Source organism: Geotrypetes seraphini, chromosome 5 (assembly GCF_902459505.1).
Source record: "Geotrypetes seraphini chromosome 5, aGeoSer1.1, whole genome shotgun sequence".
Lineage (NCBI taxonomy): Eukaryota > Metazoa > Chordata > Amphibia > Gymnophiona > Dermophiidae > Geotrypetes > Geotrypetes seraphini.
In genome coordinates, this window is record NC_047088.1 from 91,958,211 (window position 1) to 91,977,642 (window position 19,432).

At 45.1% G+C, this 19,432-nt stretch overlaps 1 protein-coding gene across 1 annotated transcript in view; it reads left to right on the forward strand.

The window, feature by feature from the left end:
* TCTN3 (tectonic family member 3) overlaps nt 1–19,432 on the forward strand; it is a 173,410-nt gene that overhangs the window by 82,006 nt on the left and 71,972 nt on the right. Inside the window, 2 exon segments of the mRNA XM_033946503.1 lie at nt 16,308–16,423; nt 16,539–16,577. Coding sequence (XP_033802394.1) covers nt 16,308–16,423; nt 16,539–16,577 — 155 coding nt within the window.

Consider the following 19,432-nt stretch of genomic DNA (forward strand, 5'->3'; position numbering starts at 1 on the left):
AGACAATAGATTATTTTAATACTGCTATTACTCGGGGATCGTTTCCTTGCAGTGCTAACGAGGCCCTTCTCTCATTGTTGCTGAAGCCTGGTAAGGAGGTAGATGTCCCAGATTCCTATCATCCTATCTCCTTGATCAACGTGGATCTTAAGCTCCTTTCTCGTATGTTGGCTGATCGTCTTGCTCCACATCTCCCTATGATCATTCATGAGGATCAGGTTGGCTTTGTTCGGGGACGTCAATCAGTTCGTAATGTTCGCAAGGTTCTTTTTGTTCTAGTCCATTGTCAATCTCATCACATTCCCGCTTTGTTTATTAGTTTAGATGCCTCTAAAGCCATTGATAGTGTCCATTGGTCCTTCTTGTTTCGCACCCTGGAAAATGTGGGGTTGGGTGGCTTTAATCTGAATGCAATACGTTCTCTCTACTCTAACCCGAGGGCTTCTCTTCTGGCTAATGGGATACGAACGGATTCCTTCCCTATCCTTCGTGGTACCCGGCAGGGCTGTCCCCTTTCGCCATTTCTACTTTCTTTAGAATCATTGCTTTGCACTCTTCGGGGGTTTGCTGCAGTACAGGGCCTTCGTGTTGATGGGGTAGAGTTAAAGACACTAGCCTATGCAGATGACATGTTCTTGATTCTTACCAGACCTGAGGATTCCTTACTGACGGCGTTAAACCTCATTTCTGAATTTGGCTTTTATTCACTTAATTTAGATAAATCCTTTGCCTTGCCTTCTCCTCCTGAGTTACGTACAACATGGAGGGGTGTCTTTCCTCTTCGTTGGGCTGACTCTAAATTGAAATATTTGGGGGTCTTCATTCCTTTGGACTTATCTAGTCTGTATCGTTTGAATGTGGAGCCGTTGCTCCAGGCCCTTCAAAATAAACTACAGCTTTGGGGTACTCTTCCCTTTTCCCTTTTGGGTAGGGTGCATCTTTATAACATGCTCATTGTTCTGAGTTGGTTATATGTTTTTCAGTAAGTTTTTTTGGTTATGTTTTTCCTCTTTATTTGTCTTCTCGGGATGACTGCAGACTGAAATGCTTGGGCCAGAGATTTCTTTGGACTGGGAAATGGCCTCGCCTGCCTTACAAATGGGCGGCAGCTCCGTGGTACAAGGGGGACCTGAGCCTGTTGAACCTTCGTTATTTGACTATTGGATGTGGAATGCGCCACATCAATGATTTTTTCAGGGGTACTTCTGCATTCACTAACACCTCTTTGGAACTTTCCTGTTTTCATTCTACTCACTTTAGTGCATATCTTCATTCCATTCCTTCTTCTTTGCCTGAGCCTCTCTCTACAAGGGTGTTCCACCGTCCCCTGCGGAAGGTCTGGCGCTGGGTCTGTAAATACCACTCTCTCTCTGCTTCTATAACTCCCTTTCTGCCTATCCACTTTAATAGCTCCTTTCTACCTGGGACAGATGGGCCGAGTTTTGCTCGGTGGGAAACAAGGGGCATTCATTATGTGTTTCAGTTGGTTGATGATGATGGCAAAATTAAGTCCTTTGCACAGCTGCGGAACGAATTTGATCTCCCACTTACTGATTATTTTGCCTTTATGCAAATTCACCATTACATTTCTTCTTTACCCTCTGGTTCTTTGCAGGCTTCTTGCCAAGAGATGCTGTCTACGACCTTTACCATTGGTTCCCAACTTCCTGTTCCCCTTAAATTCCATCATCGCCATTTGAAGGATGAGTCCCCCTTGTTTGACCATTCAAAATTACGGGCTGCTTGGGCTCATGACCTTGCAATAAAGTTGTCTGATGATGTGCTTTTGCAGGCTGTTCGTAGGTTGCCTTCCTTTCGAAAATATACCACCTTTTGGGAGCAACATTATAAGCTGATCTTCCGTTTGTACATTTCTCCTAAGAGAGCTTATCTTTCTGGCTTTCGTGAGACTGCTGCCTGTCCTAGATGCCAGACTCCGGATGCGGGCTTGGGACACATGTTCTGGACTTGCCCTAATGTTCAACATTTTTGGACTACCATATTTGTTTTTGTAGAGCGCATTTGGAACATTACAATTCAAAGCTCGCCTTTGCTCTTATTTGGAGCTGTTCCCCATTATTTCCCTCGCACTAGGGGGGCTGCTGCTTTCCTTAAGTGGACTGTCCTGGTTGCCTTTAAATGTATCTTGCTGAAATGGCTTGAGGGTGACGAGCTGGACTACTCCATTTGGCGCTGTCGGATGATTACTCTCTTGATGTGGGAAAGGAGAGATGTGACGGATTTTTCCTCTCGCACAGGATGCACCTTTCAATGCATATGGGAACCCTTTTGGACTACCATGACTCCTCTGGCTCGCAGCCGTTTGCTTAACTGTTGACTCCATGTTTTTTGTTTCACCTTGTTGCTGTTGGCATGCCTGATTTCTTTTGTATTTTCTTTGTGACACTGTTGTACTTGGAAGGAGGACCTGGGGGGGAGGGATTGTTTGGAGGGTGGGGTGGGGTTGCTTGGGGGGGGAGCAGTGTGGGAATTGGGTTCTATATTATTAAAGTTGAGCATGTTTGCAGATTGTTTTGTATCTCTGTTTGGTATTTTTGATGAGCTCAATAAAATATATTTGAACATAAGGACAATAGAACTTTATTAGATACTTGGGAAACTATAAAATTTGTAGATAATTTAACACCTATTCCTATATATAAATCTACGTCTCAGACTATATGGCTGAACTCCAAGATTAAAATTGGTGGATTTAAGGTCATCTGGAAATATTGGATGATTGAAGGCATATGCACTTTAGATGATGTTATTTCTGAAAGTAAGCTGCTTGATTTTTCACAATTGCAATGCAAATTTGGTCTTAATAAAGCACAAAATTATAGATGGTGGCAGTTGAAGCAGGGCATTCAGGAACGGTTCCCTGAATGGAAAAATTTGAAGGTTCAAAATAGCTTGCCGGTCTTATGTTTTCAGGTAGACTTCCTGGGTCACTAGGCTGCTCAGTGGTATAAATTAATATCTGGATTTTTGAATAAGAAACCAAAAAATGGTCTGTGTGACATTTGGAGCATTGAGATAAAGCATCAAGTTATTGAAGCTCAATGGCCACAAATTTGGTCTTGGAGGTTAAGATGTACAGTATCTGCATCTATGAGACAAACATGGTTTTTCTTATTACATAGAGTATTTTGGACCCCAGTTCGTTTGCATAGAGTATATAGTTCTAAATCTAATAGATGTTGGCATTGTCATTTGGAAGTTGGGACATTAGATCATTTACTATATTATTGACCTTTGATACTAAAATTCTGGAGATCAATTTGGGATCAGGTTAATAATTTATTAGAAAATCCAGTGGCACTAACATATGATACCATTTTATTTGGAACATCTATGAGGGCAAAAAGTCAAATTTCGGCAAAAAATAACAAACTTTTGTTGCCATGCAGCTTATTTTAAAGAATTGGAAGAATTGGGATAGATTAAATTATTCATTCTGGTGGGAATCCTTATGTTATATCTTTAGGGTTATTATAAAAAATTTATGGAAGTTTGGGAACCATTAACTAAATATTGTAAAGATTGATTTATTTGTATAAATTGGGGAAAACATGCACATCCGGGGAGGGGGGAGGGGGATATGTTTTTGGCATTTTTTAAGAAATATAGAAGGGTTGATTTATAAGTATTTTTATGAGGTGTTTGTAAATTGGAAAGTGGGTGGGAGAAAATAAGTCTTGTCTTTATTCTATTAAGTATATTGTGCTGTAATGATAATAATTCATGTGAATGCATCATCTTTTGTGCACAATTGAAGTTTTAAACATGAATAAAGAATATAAAAAAAAACAAAAAAACATACCATGCAGTGATCACTGGATGTCAAATGATCACCCACTGTAACATCAGAAACACTTTCCATGTTTGTAAGCACTAAGTCCAGTATGACCCCATCCTATTTGGGTTCTAGTACCAACTGCTGGAACAGTTTTTGTAGAGAATCCAGAATCTCCCTACTTCCAAAAGACCCTGCAGTAGGGATACCCCAATTAACATCCGGCATGTTAAAATCACCTATTAGCAAGATTTCCCCTTTTTTAGATATATTCTGAATGTCTACTATTAAATCTCTATCTACTTCTTCTGTCTGTGAAGGAGGCCTGTATATCACACCAATGTAAATATATTCACCATTATCCATGCCCTTATCCATGCTTAAATTTCTGCTACTCTCAGGTTTTCCACACAGCTATTTTTCTCACTTTCAATCCATCCAGAATTCGGCTCCACGACTCATATTCCATGAGAGCCACTATACTCACATTACCCCTCTCCTAAAGTCACTTCATTGGCTTCCAATCTGTTTCCGAATACAATTCAAACTCCTCTTACTGACCTACAAATGCATTTACTCAGATGCTCCTCATTATCTCTCTTTACTTATCTCCCCCTATGTTCCTCTTGCGAGCTCTGCTCAACTGATAAGTCCCTCCTATCTGTGCCCTTCTTCTCCTCTGCCAACTCCAGACTCCATCCCTTCTATTTTGCTGCGCTGTATTCCTGGAACAAACTGCTTATTTCTGGCAGTGTTCAAGTTAAAAGCCCACCTCTTCAACTCCTAATTTTTCTCACCTTGGGTTCTGCATCCCCATCCCTATATGTCATGTCTTGTCTGTCCAAGTTAGATTGTAAACTCTTCCGAGCGGGGACTGTCTATTAAATGTCAAAATATACAGCACTGCATACACCTTTCAGCGCTATAGAAATGATAAATAGTAGTAGATTGTGGCCTCCGTTACACCAGCCTTTCCAACATGGAATCTTAACATCATCCTGAAGGGACTTTGTAAGCCTCTGTACGAGCCCCTTCAAAAAGCATCTCATCTGGATCTCATGGTGAAAGCAGTGTTTCTTGTGGCAATAGTTTCAGTGAGAAGGGTATTGAAATTGTAGGCACTCTCATGCAGAGAACCATACCTCAGGATCACAGAGGCAGAAATTTTCCTACACACGGTACCATCCTTTCTACCGAAAGTTGTTTTCGGCCTTTCACGTCAATCAAGAAGTCAGTCTACCCACTTTTCAGTCTACAGGTTCAGCCAAGCAAGATAAGATATTGCAGAGACTGGACATATGGAGAGTTTTACTCTGCTATTTGGAATGGATCAATGAATTTCATCTTTCTGACTGTCGTTTTTGTTCTAACCAGTCAATCGATGAGGCAAATCAACTTCCAAGGCATCTATGCCAGATGGATTCATACGGCTGTTTTGTCAACATAAGTTGCCTGTGGCAAACAGCTGCCTATTTCTCTCAAAGCTCATTTGACTAGAAGTGTGGCAGCTTCTTGGGCAGAGACCGGGGCAGTGTCATACAAAGAAATCTGTAGAGCAGCTACTTGGTCTACACTCCATACCTTTTACAAGATTTTACAGATTAGACGTGGCTTGAGAGGACACCACTTTTCGGTCCTTGGTTTTATGTGCAGGCTGCTTTAGTATGTCACCTAGAGCAGTGTTTTTCAACCTTTTTACACTGGTGGACCGGCAAACTACTAAGACTGAAATTTAAAAAAAAACACATTTCTGCCCCGTCTCCGCAAGCTCGGTCCCCGCAAACCATCTGATCCCATCCGCACAAGCCTCAATTATGATTTTATATTGAACGTATTTTATTAAAGTATAAAAAGAAATAATATTCTGTACAATTGTCATTTTATAAATATAAATATACAGAGCAAGGACCAACAAAACCCCTGTCTCCCCTCCCCTTCACATATATCCCCTCTACTATCATGAAAACTGAACAAGCCAAATTATTACAGAATGCTACACAGAAATACTGCAGTCACACATGACAGGAATAGTGTTAGGGGAGTGCCCCCTGGTCAGAGAGAGCCTAAGCCAGCTGGAAGCTAAAGAAACACTGTCTGGGCTTTGCAGTCCCCAGTTATGTTTCTAGCAGGATATATATTTCAAATCTGATATATTTTAATGACAAAATAGAAATAAAATTATTTTTTTCTACCTTTTGTTGTCTCTGGTTTCTGCTTTCATCTTCTTTTCACTCTTTTCCTTCTAGCGTCTGCCCTGTCTCTTCAATGCAGCATCTGCCCGTTACATCCACTGTCTGCCCTCTTCCCCTTCCATATGTATCTGACTTCTTTCTATGCCCCTCTCCCCTTTCCATCCAGCCTGTGCCTTCTCTCTCCTTTTTACATCATTCATTCCAGCTTCACTGCTTTCTTCATTTTTATCTCTTCTACACCAGATCTAGCATCTTTATCCCTTTCTCATTTCTCTGCTGACCCCTTCCCAGCATCAATCTCTCTCTACTTTCTCATTCCTCTGTCTCTCCCTTTTCCCTGATCTGATCTCTCCATTCCACCCTGACCCCTGACCCCCTTCCCCTCCTATAATCTCCCTGTCAGCTGTTTCCTTCCTTTTTTTCCTTCTCCCTTCCCTCCTCCCCTATCCAACATTAACTCTCTTCCCATCCCTTTTCCTCCTCCCCTCCCAGCAGTATCTCTCCTTCTACCTCCCTCCAGGTCCAGTAGCAGCTCTCCCTTTATCTAGCAGCTTCCCAGCCTCCAACAGTGGCTTTCTCCCCTTCCAGTAGCTCTCAGTACTTGCCTGCATCAGTGATTTACTTAGATAGCCTTGGGTCCGTTGCCACCTCTGAGGAAAGAGGAAGTTGCCGGTGAATCACTGCCCTGGCAAGTACGAGAGTTGCTGGGAGAGGAGATAGCCACTGTTGAAGACTCCCCAGGATCTTGCTCCCGCGCACGCTGACCATCTCCCTCCACCTGCACCTGTACCTGCAGCTCTCTCCCTTCCACCTGCACCTTCCCCGTGGCCCTCTTCAGCAACTCAGCAGGAGCGGTGATCAAGACAGGCTGCCGATGTCGGGACCTTCCTTCTCTAAGTCCCGCCTATTTTGTTTCAACTTCCTGTTTCCAAACATGTGAGACTCACAGAGGGAAGGCCCCCAACGTCGGCAGCCTGTCTTGATCGCCCGAGGCTGGGAAGAACAGCAGCCTTCCACCAACACTACTGCAGTTGGCAGAAAATTTAACCGCCGACTCAATCTCACCAGCCCTGCGCGGACCAGCAGAAATTTTCTGCGGACTGGCGGTTGAAGAACAGTGACCTAGAGTACAGACTCCTATGTCCTTGCTACAGAATGGAAGATTAAGTTCTAACCTGGATAATTTTCCTTCTGTTAAAGAACATAGGAAATTTGTCCCCGTCCCTGCAGTTTCTCCAACCCATCCCCGCAAATTTTGTTGCTGTCCCTGTTCCTGCCCCATTCCTGTAAGCTTTGCCTTAACTATACAAGACTTTTAAAATACTGAAAGGATTCGACAAAATAGAGCAAGAATCATCATTGTTCACATTGTAAAAAGTGAAAAGGACAAGAGGTCATGGACTAAAGCTGAAGGGCAGCAGACTCAGGACAAATGTCAGGAAGTTCTGTTTCACACAGCAAGTGGTGGACGCTTGGAATGTTCTCCTGGAGGAGGTAGTGACGGAGACTACCATTCTGGGTTTCAAGCGTAAGTTGGATGCACACCTCCTTGCAAATCACATTGAGGGATACGGGTGATCAGGGTCTCCATCTGTGAGCACCTGGCTTGGCCTCCACGTGTGCGGGTCGCCGGAATAGATGGACCTAGGGTCTGATCCGGCGAAGGCGTTTCTTATGTTCTCATGTTCTTAAACACGTATGATTTTAAAGTGTTTGAGGCTTGTGTAGATGAGGACAGAGCTTGCAGAAATGGGAGAGGGACAGGAAAAGAACTTGCGGGGACGTGGAAAAATGTGTTCCCATGCCATTCTCTAGTCCAGTGTTCTTCAACCGCCGGTCCGCGGACCGGTGCCGATCCGTGAAGGATCGTCTATAATTGCTAACCCTCCTACTGCCTTGCAAAAGTCACACTTGTTGATAGGTGTGAGAGCCGGGGGCAGAGCTGGAGAAGTCAGGAACAGCTATGCTGTTATTGGCTGGTGTCAAAAATGATAAATAGGGCAGAGCTTTGGGTTTGAAATTGTCTGCTATTAATGAGTATGAGAGCCAGGGGCAGAGTGCGGGCGGTTGAGAAGCTGCGCTGTTGGCTGATGAAAGGAGCTGAGGACGGTCCTGGAGTAGAGGAGCTGAGTTCTTATTGGCAGAAAATTGTCCGTTATTGATGGGGTCGGGGTCTGGCAGATAACCACGGGGAGATTTATTTCCAGAACCTAAAGTGAGCTGCATATATGACTGATAAGGATTCGGGCCAGAGAACCGCAAACAGAGGTAATAAAGAAGGTGAAGACGGAGTAAAAGAACCTTGTGGTCAAGTCGACCTGCGGCGAATCATAGTAAAGGATAGGAGGAGATGGGCTTTTAGTGTTAGGGTAGACAAAGTAGTAAGAAAGGAGAAGATCCGGCATAGTAATTAGCTCGAGGTGTAGTAGTGAAAAAGAGAGAAGATAAATAAGGAGATAAGGAACTTCTCTTTAGGAGACAGGGAGCTTCTCTCTGAGTGGGGTCGGGGAGAGACGTTCCTTCCAGAGAGAACAGTAAAAGGCAGGAAACTTGTCTTAGTAATCAGGAGCCTGGAGCTTCCCTGTAGGTTCGTGATCTGATTACTAGAGATCAGGGAAGAGTAAAAAGTTGGAATAGAAATTGGATCTTGTCATTCCTTTTAAGGTTGAAATAATGAGATGTTTACAGTAAGGAATGGGAAATCCCCCTCCTGTCAGACCTTGATGAGAGGGGTGATAGAAAGAGAAATGTTGGGCATGGGGCTGGTGGGCAATAGTGAGAAATGCTGCACATGATCCGGGGGATGTTGGATATGGCAGTAGAGGGAGTGGGAGAGATGCACCATGGATCTCTCTCTCACTCTCTCTTTCCCCACTCCCTGTACACGGGATGTAGACAGGGTTTTTTATTTCAATCTTAGTAGTTTGCCGGTCCACAAAATAATTCTTTTATTTCCGCCAGTCCATAGGTATAAAAAGGTTGAAGAACACTGCTCTAGTCTGTACGGCCCACCTTGTCAGTTTTCAATGCGCCTGTTTTCTGCCTTGGATAAATCTATAGTCCAAAACTGCAGTTTTTCTCCTTACTGTTAGAAGAGCATGTACAGTAATCATATATCATATATGGCTTAAAAAGCAATAAGTTTGTTGAGTTCCTGAGCTCCATATGTGTTTGTTACACACAGGAGAGTGGTTCGTTGGTACACCAATGTTATTAGATCATGCTAATTATTGTTTCTTTTTCATGAGCTTCAGAGTAGAACAGGAATGTACTATTTTTTATTTTTATTTTTTTTGGGGGGGAAGTTTCCTGTGTCCCTTCTTCTGCTTTCTTCTTTTTATTCTAGATATCATTTGCATTGCTACAAATTGAAGAGGGCACTATACAAATTTGAAATTCTATACAATTTTTTGTCTGGTTTTTGATCAGGATTTAGCACAGAAACAGTATTAGCCTCATTAATAGATCACATTCATAGTTTGTTCAAATTGGGCTCTAGTGCATTAATCCTACAATTGGACTTGAGCAGTGCTTTCGACTTGGTAGACCATGAAATATTATTAGTGTTTGGATTCTATTGGAATTTCAGGAAGGGTATAGAACTGGTTCCAAGGTTTCCCTAAAAATAGGTCATACCAGGTAGTTAATGCTGGACAATATTCCACTAGGTGGGTAAATGAAAGTGGTTTCCCTCAGGGTTCACCACTCACATCAACTCTAGTCAATATTTATCTAGCACCATTGGGTTACTTATTACATAGTTTACAAGTAAAATTCTACATTTATGCAGATGATATTACAATACTTATTCCTTTAACTGTTTTCACAACAGAAGTGTTGAATCAAATTGCTTTCATTCATACACAAGTGGAAAACTGGACTTCTACATTTAAATTGAAACGTAACCCGGGTAAATCAAAATTCTTCCTTGCTAGCCCTAATGAAAAACTTACTGAAACAATGCTCTTTTTAAATAGTCAAAATTATTCGATAGTTCCCACCTTAAAAATATTAGGTGTTACATTAGACCGCTCTTTATCATTCAAGGCCCATACAGATTTATTGGTTGAAAGATGCTTCATTGTTTTTTGGAAGTTGCATACTATTAGAAAATATTTTGATTTAAAATACAGCAATTCATTTGATTTTTACTTTGAAAAAACACGATCATATTAATTATATTATCAAAAGCTCCACTGGTTGCCATTTGAGGCCAGAGTGTTATTCAAATTTGGTTGCATTTGTTTTAAAGTTTTATTTGGTCTAGCATCATCTTATCTTTCTTCCTATTTTAGATTTCTTACTATTAAGAAAAACATTCGCAGATCCGGTTGGTTTTATTTTCCTTCAGTAAAAACATGCCGTTATAAAAAATTTTGGGATAGGACCTTGGCATTCCAAGCAGGAGTAATGAATACATGTTTGAATATTCTCATTTCCCCATCCCTTACCTATTATCAATTTTGGAAAGATCTTAAAACTTATCTATTTAAACAATATTGATTTTATTCTTAAATTTGTTATCGTAGTCAGTTTGTACTATCTTATGATCATTCGTTTAAACAATTCTACAGACTATTTTTATTTATTTTAGTATATTCAACTTGTATTGTGTAATTACTATCTTTTATAGTTTTTATAGGGCTGTTATTCTGAACTGTGTTGTTTTCATTTATAATAATTGTTATATGGCTTTGTATTTCTAATTGCCTAGTGTAATTATTATTGTGTAAACTGCCATGAGCTGATGGTTTGGCGGTATATAAAAATAAGCTATTATTATACTCCACTGGTGAAAGAAGAGGAGCTGAAAGATGTGATTGACATCTTTCTGCAAGCATCTTGCGACCCGGTTATTTACCTAGAGAACAGACTCTTTTGTCTTTTAGCAGAAAAAAAGATTATCCAGGTAAGAACCTAAAGTTTCATTATTCCACAAAGTTTTTTTTCAAAACCAAGCCTTAAAGCAAAACAGTGCAGTGGAAGAGTAACCTAATGGATAGTGCAGTGGCCTTGAAGATTATGCAGAATATAAAGGGGGGGGGCCCATACCCAATATGCATTAAATACACTTTTAGTTAAAACTTTAAAGACTAATATTATATGAAATATGTAGCTGAATAATAGCAATCCTTCACACACAACAAAGTATAAACAGCAGAGCTAGCAGAGTACATATTTTTCCTTCATAGAACAAAATATTATGGTTTAATGTCTAAAACAAGATGCTGGAGCTATAACATAGCAGGCCCCTGGAAGTAAGCTAAAAGTCACACTGACATATTGTCACTTGATGAGTTAGGGGAAATCATGTGACTATAACCATGTGGTTGCAGAAATGTATTGTTTAGCAAATGAGAAAGTTTCTGGTAAACATATTTTTCTTCCAGTAGTTGTTTAGACGGTTTAGAGAGAAAAACACATCTATATAATAAAACCGTAGGCGGCGCATGCGCACTCTAATCCGCGTGCTTCCGTGATCCGTATGTCCGTGGCCGGCAAGAGTGCACATGCAAACTTACAACAGCTCGCACTCACGGTCTGGCTGGCTCTTTAAAGTTTTTTTCGGTGCCGGCTCACCTGCTCCGCCTTCCTCTTCCTGCCAGTCTCAGCCGGACTCACTCCTCCCCCCCTGGCAGCCCTGAACCTGTTCCTCCGTTCCCCGCCCGACGGGCCGGTGAGTGCTGCGCCAGGGGCAATGCAGGTGGAGACTATCGGCGGCGGAGCCGGAGGGAAGGGGGGGTGGGAGGCACGCGAAGCTGCAAGTCGCCGACTCCACCCCCCCCCTCTCTCGAACCGCACAAGGACTGCCGTTGACGAAATTTGCCCCACCGTTCCTTCCCTTCCTCCATCAGGTACAGTTCAGCTACGCCTATGTTAAAAGCAGCTGCTTTGAAATTGGAGTCCTGCCGCCACCGTAACACGTTCCCTCTGCCGCGGTCCCATATGTCAGAGAAGGGGCGGGACCAAGGCAGAGGGGAACGTGCTATGGCAGTGGCAGGCCTCTGATTTCGATGCGGCTGCTTTTAACATTGGTGGAGCTGCACTGCACCTGATGGAGGGAGGAAAGGAAAGGTGGTTGTGCGCTGTTGAGCCCCTCTGCACGCGCCCAAACCAAAAAAGGAGCCAGGACTCTTCCCCACCCGGCGCCGGCAGACCCGAAAAAACGGCCCTACCGAACAGACCCGCGAGCAGGGTTGCCATGGAAACCTAACCGGAATTACATGCAGTCGGCAAGGGTCAGTGAGAGGGGATCAGGAGCTAAAGAGAGATTGAAAAAAAAAAACAAACAGTGCACAAGTAGAGAGAGACACACAGACAGTCACAGAAGGACAGGGGGCTAGAGCAGAGATGCTTGCAGGGAGAAAAAGCTAAGCAGTAATGTTACAGCTTGAGAGTGCAGACTGAGGAAGAAAGCAGAGACAGCGCTACACAGGGAAATGGAGGGAGGAAAGAGACAGAAAGAAAAATACAGACAGACATAAATTCTAGCACCCGTTAATGTAACGGGCTTAACGACTAGTCTGTTTATAAGAACATACTTTTCTTCCACTTACATAGTTAGGGCAAATATTGATGAGTTGAAGTTATAGAAGATCATGTGATTGTTTCTGTGAACGAGATATTTGCAATAGAATAGAACATGTCTGCAGGGGTCAGCGTGACCTCAGTAAACCAATAGCATGTTATGTGTTAAGTTGCTAAGGAAATTACTAGCAAAGTAAAATTAAGAAACCATGTGACTTCAATTTATAAATGGATTGTGATTGGAAGATGTACCAACTACGTATGTTTAATAATGAATTAATTAATTTTGTCAATTTCCAATAAGATGATCAGTCACGGCGATACGATGAGACTTTTGACTGTGAGATTACCAGTTTTAGTAAGTAGTCAAATTCTCCTCAAAGCTTTGATTATTTTTTAACCACATTTGTGTGGGATTTCTTTCTCTGATCTCCCCTGAAATAGAATTAAAAACTGAGGACTATATGGAAGTATTAGGAGGCAGGTATGTAGCCTGTCTATATGGCTATTTCAGCAAACAGCCTGAGAAAAAGGAAAACTGGATTTGATTCCCACCATAGCTCCTTGTGATTCTGGGCAAATCCATTGCCCCAGGTTTAAAATAAATACATGTATATAATATGTAAACCTTTTTGATTGTAACCACAGAAAGACAGTATATCAAGTCCCATCCCCTTTCCTCTTTCATTTTAATATTAAAAACAGGGAGATTCAAAAGAGAATTAAATATGGAGAAACCCTGCCCTCTGTTCAGCTGTTGAAGCCAAAATAACACAGCCATCTTAGAAAGCAGCAGAAAACCTACTAGAGGAAGAGACTGCTGGTAGAAAACCAAGAAGCTTTAATATAGCTTGAAGTTAGAAAGGATTGTAGGACCAGAAAGTATAAAAATCATAACTTACCTCCTCGAGAAATCATGACATCAAAATGGCAGTGTAAAATCACTAAGAAAACAATGAAGGACAAACTCTTGCCATGAAGCAGTCCATTTCTTATGAAAGACAGTAGACAAGCCTTTAGTCTCTCAGACTCCTATATCATCTCAAAAGGAGTTGGTGGGGACTCGGCACCACCAAGTGTCGTACTTGTTCCAACTAAGGTAGCAATACAATCGGAAAGAACCCCTGCAAAATGCTGGCCTACATTTCAAGTAGATGTGGCTGCTGAACTGATTGCAGCAAGGGAATCTCCCTTTGGCCACGGCAGGTAACCCATACCCCCCCTCCCCCCCCCCCGCGAAGACAGCGAGCAGGAGGGTTGCCCACCCGCAAATGTCGGCAGGAGTACCCAATTTCCATGGGAGTGGCCTAAGGGATCTGACCTATCAGAATCTTAGGACACTCCCAGGACATCCCAGGATGCACTGGGAGAGAGACTTAAGATTCTGGTTAGCCTAAAGTAGAGAATGACACGGGGAGCGATCCCCGCAGCGAACCGCTGCGTGGCTGCGGTTTGGCTGCGGGTTATGGTGACCTCATTAGCAAATCGCCGCAGACGCGGGGACAAATCCTTTCACCGCCCGCAAAAACGGTGAATAGATTTGTCCCCGCAGGCCAATGTCCCCCCTTCTAGGAACCGCTATTTACCTGTGTTTCACCTGCATGTTGCCGCATTGACTCCGCCCCCCAATATACTGGCTCCTCATTTGTCAGATCAACCCTTCCTGCCAATAGAACCCCCCCCCCCCCCCCCCCGACGATCGCCGGCAGGAAGGTGCTCAGCCCTTCATGCCGACAGAACCAGCCCTCCCCAACGATCGCGGCAGGAGGGTACCCATCCCCTCCTGCCTACCCCAACCCCCCCCCAAGGCCCTCCCGACGATCGCAGCAGGAGGATATCCAACCCCTCCTGCCAGCTCCCCAACAGCCCCCCTATGATCACTGGTAGGAGGGTGCCCAACCCCTCCTGCCGGCCCCCCCAACGGCCCCCTATATCGCCAATAGGAGGGTGCCCAACCCCTCTTGCCGGACCCTCCCCCAACAAACCCCGCCATCCCGAAACACCACCCTTAGTCTTACTTTCCAAGTTGGACCGGACAGCTCCTCGCTCGTCTGGCCAGCAGGCCTGCCTCCGTCCAAATGAGGCGGGCCCGCCCCTCCCCTCCCCTGCCTAACCCACAGGATCCTAGGGCCTGATTGGCCCAAGCACCTAAGGCCCCTCCTATAGCGGGAGTGGCTTTAGGTGCCTAGACCAATCAGGCCCTAGGATCCTGTGGGTTGGGCAGGGTAGGGGCGGGCCCGCCTCATTTGGACGGAGGCAAGCCTGCTGGCCATACGTGTGAGGAGCCGTCCTGTCCAACTTGGAAAGTAAGACTAAGGGGGTTCCGGGGTGGGAGGGTTCGTTGGGGGGGGGTCCAGCAGGAGGGGTTGGGTACCCTCCTGCCGGCGATCTTAGGGGAGGCCATTGGGAGGACCGGCAGGAGGTGTTGGGTACCCTTCTGCTGCGATTGTCGGGAGGGCCGTTGGGGGGGGTCTACAGGAGGGGTTGGGTGCCCTCCTGCCGTGATCGCTGGGGGGAGGGGAGACTTGCAGCCATAGCCGCGGTCACTATGCTAATCACGATTAGCATAGTGACCGCGATTAGGTACACGATTTGGTACACGATTAGGTACACGATTTGCCGCGATTAGGTACAGCGGCCGCGTCTACTTACCATGTAGGCTAACATTGTAAGCATTAACAGTACATGTCGTGTTTGTTTTTGTATAGTTATTAACAAATATTTAACTAAGTTTTAAAGTTTTAAAGAATGTTTCCTTTATACGTAAATAAAGAAAAGTATTTAAAATCGTACCCGTTTGAGGCTTTTATATATGCAGCGGTGACGGTGACGGGGCGGTGAATGGGGTTGCAGTGGCGGTGACGGGGCGGTGAATGGGGTGGCAGTGGCGGTGACGGGGCGGTGAAGGGAATGGCGGTGACGGGGCGGTGCAGAGGATGGTGGGACGGGGCGGTGACGGGGACCAATTTTTTCACCGTGTCATTCTCTAGCCTAAAGCCCCTCAGTGAAGGTGAGCCTGCCAGCCAGACAAAGCATCTGGCCAGCCAACTTAATATCAGGTATTTTGGGGTCCGGGTGGGCTGGGATTGTGGGGGGGGGGGTCTGCCCTTCAGGGGAGGGTGGGTCGGGGTATGCCCTTCGGGAGCGGAGGTTCCCAACTAGAGGGACTGAACATCCCTTCTGCCGATGATCTTTGTGGGGGGGATTCCGGCAGGAGGGATTGGGCATCCCTCCTGCCAGAGGATGTCTTTGGGGGTTAGCGCCAGAAGGAATTGGGCACTCCTCCTGCTGCTGACATTCACGGGTAGGGGGGAATGTCTTTGGGGGTCCACAGCAGGAGGGACTGTGCTTCCCTCCTGCTCACCATCTTCGTATGGGGGTAAGGGTTCCCTGCCACGGATGCTAAACTGATCGCAGCAGGGAGATTCCCTTGCCGCTATCAGATCTGCAGTAATGTGATTCTCTACCGGCGCCCTGTAAAATGGGCACCAGTTAGAGAGTCGTGCTGGTTTGGCGGCTTAGGGCGATTCTGTATAGGCGCCGTGTGCGATTCTCAAAAGCTGCTTAGGTGGCTTCTGAGACCCGGGCACCCCTATTCAGAAATCTGGGCTCTGTGGCTGCATGGGACCCTTAAAGGGCAAATGACTTAGAACTACTTTCTTTTTCTGTCTCTAACCACTGGTTGATAGATATAACCCACTTATTCTGGATCGGTCTGGTGTGGACACTAAAGAATTTATTTTTAAGTATGTAAGTTCTAAATAGTACATTTCATGTATCTTATTTTCTAGGATTCCTAGAAAATAGGAAAACCAGCTGTGTCCGTCCATTTATAAACTTAACATCCTGCATCAGTGACCCAGTTTTGAATGCGGTTTTCTATTACCAAAACATCACTGTCCTGAAGGTAGGGAAGGCATATGGCTATAATCATGTCATATCAAAACTTTAGCATAGTGAAAGTAAGGAATAAGCTCACTGTGAATTGTCATTCATGTGGCTTTCATTGTTCTCCTTTCCAGGTTCCTAATGCTGTGATGAATAACATCCAAACTATGCAGGTAAGGGTTGATGGAGAAAAGCATGATGTATTAGAGTTGTGTGTTTGAGGGAAAGAGAGACATGATGGAGATGTGACAGGAGCATGTGGGGGAAAAGGGTTATAGGACAGGAGACAAACTCCCAATCCCTGTAGACCCTATTCTCCATCCCTGGAGCAAAAAGAGGATTACTTTGCAAGGGTAGTAAATCTGTAACACCCGGGTCTCATCCCAGTAAAGGGAGTATCCAACACTATGCCCCTTGGAGGGAGTGCAAAAGGAGGCTTTCTTTATACATCTTAGGAATCTTTCCTCTAGACAAGTGACATAAAGCTAATGGGTTATGCTGTTGTTGAGTGACCCAAACCCCAAATGTCATAGTAGGCATGCGTAATTATAAATTTGCAAGTTGGGCAACCCCAAACCTCCCGGGACCATTCCTCCACCGGAACCTGATATGCCAACGTTGGCTTCCTTGAGGCCCAACAAAAATCCACGACTCACATCATCCACCTTCGTAGATCCTTATGCAACAACTTGAGGGGAAGCATCTGTAATACTCCCCCGGTTATTAGCAGTGGGCAATTCGCAGTCCCAGTAATTTGTGGTATTTTCCGACCGCAAATGACCAGGACCATGAGAGGCTGTGACCGTGAATGACCGGGCAGGAGAGGGCAGCCAGAGAGGCAGGAGAGAGCAGCCGGAGCACCAGTGAGTGAAGGAAATCACTCACGGTATGGAACCCCCCTCTCCCCCTCCTCCTTGTGTGCCCTAGGCCTAGTGAAAAAAGACCCAGGCTCCTATGGATGAAGTGTATACAGTTCGGTAAGCCAGTTTCCTATTACTCTGATTCAATAGACCCAGACCCACCCACCCTCCCCACTCCAATGGTCCCTCCATACCAACCACTGACATTCATACTCTTATAATCCCCCCAGCCCTAACAGTCAAATTCCCCCCCCACACAGCACTATCAACAGCCCCATATCATTATCCCTTAGTAATGGCTGTTCACCTTTACTTTTAGTGAAAGACAAGTACCCTTGTGTACTGACTAATGTTCATGTAGGCGCGGGAATTGATTACCGTGCCACCTCATTGTTATGCGATGAACCTTTCTGAATCCTCTTCCATCCCTTATGCTGTCTAGAGCCATCAACCACCGCTACTGTTCTTTGTGCCTCCGCTGGAAGGTTTGGCACTCCCAGCGTGTATAAAGCATCCTAGACCTCTTCCAGTGTGCGAACACTCCGAATGGTGTCACCCACCGTTAGCGCCATGGCGAAGGGGTAAAGCCATCAGTATCTAAGACCTTCTTTTCTCAGATAAGTGCTGACTGAGTTCAATTCCCTCCATTTGCACAGCGTGGTTACCGCCACGTTTTGGTAAATGTCTATGCGTTAAGGAAGTACGATTACAAGGACATGAAAAAGATCAACACAACTCAGAAAAAAACTGTGTTGGGTTCTCTGAGGAAGTCATTCTGACAAAACACGTCAGAACTTGTATATTCTTCTCAGAACAAATTCAAGATAAGTGTTGCCGTTTATGAGTTGATCAAATAATGAAAAATTGTTTCAGTAAAGTAGCATGACAGTACTATAAAGTGCAGTGAAAGACTAAAAAAGGTGCATTATCCCAGGACAAGCAGGCAGCATATTCTCTACATGTGGGTGACGTCATCCACGGAGCCCCGACACGGACAGCTTTTCAAGCAAACTTGATTGAAGATTTCAAGTTTGCTGGTGCTGCACCACGCAAGTGTGTGCCTTCCTGATCCACTAGAGGGCGCATTCCCTCCTCATGGTCTTCAGTTCTTAGTTTTCCACGAAGCCAGAAAGCCCTGTCTCTCTTCTCTTCGTTCTTCTAAGTGCCTTTCTAGCACTGCGGCTTCTTTATTTTGTTAGGGAGTCGATGTGCGTTTGTTGATTGATCGTGTATTTTCTTTGTTTCAAAAAAAAAAAAAAAAGGACTTTTTATTGTGTTTATGCTGGTTCCACCGGCAGGCCCTTCTTGGGCCTCAGCCATGCTGCTAGGCCTCGTTTGGCTGCAGCTGTGCTTTCTTCTTCCCTGGCTTGTGCCTCGACGTCGACTGGGGCTGGGGGCCTCATCATTGGCTGGAGCTCTGTGCCTTGTCATTGACCGAGGCTTCGTGCCTCGCCGTCGACTGGGGCTTTGTGCCCCTTAGTTGACTGTGGCCTTGTGCCTCAAAGTCAACTGTGGCTTGGTGCCGCAACGTCGCTAGGGGCTTTATACCTCTGCGTCGACTGCGGTTTTGTGCCCCGTTATCGACGGGGGCTTAGTGCCTCGATGACGCCTGGGGCTCTGTGCCTTGACGTCTCCGGCTCCTATTCGAGAGGTTCCCCGTTTTCTCTTCGGTTCATTCCGGGCAGACATGCCGGAATCTTGTAGTATGGAATTTGGTCTCCTGGAGGAGACTCTCTCCCTGCTCTGGCTCTATTGCTCCCGCCATGCGTCGTCTCGCTTGGCGCAGAGTGTGGCTGGGGATCCGAACCTCCAGGATTGTCTCGCTCCTTTTACTTGCGTGAGTACTGCGCTTCTTGAAGCCTCTCTTGCGGCGGCCACTGACCGCCTCTCAGAACGCGACCGGTCCTTCGCCTATCGCCTATGGGAGTGGAGGTAGGTTTAGGGATAGGATTAGAGGTAAGTTACAAAATTAGTCTGGGACCACTGTTCAGGCAATAGGCCTGATGGGCCGCCGCATGTGCGGACCGCTGGGCAAGATGGACCTCTGGTCTGCCTCAGCGGAGGCAACTTCTTATGTTCTTATCTGGAAGCCTTCAGCTGAATCCCTTCTTCCTTGGTGGTTTGGACTCCTTCTCCGGAGGGGCCCTCCGGATACCTTTCCTATGTTA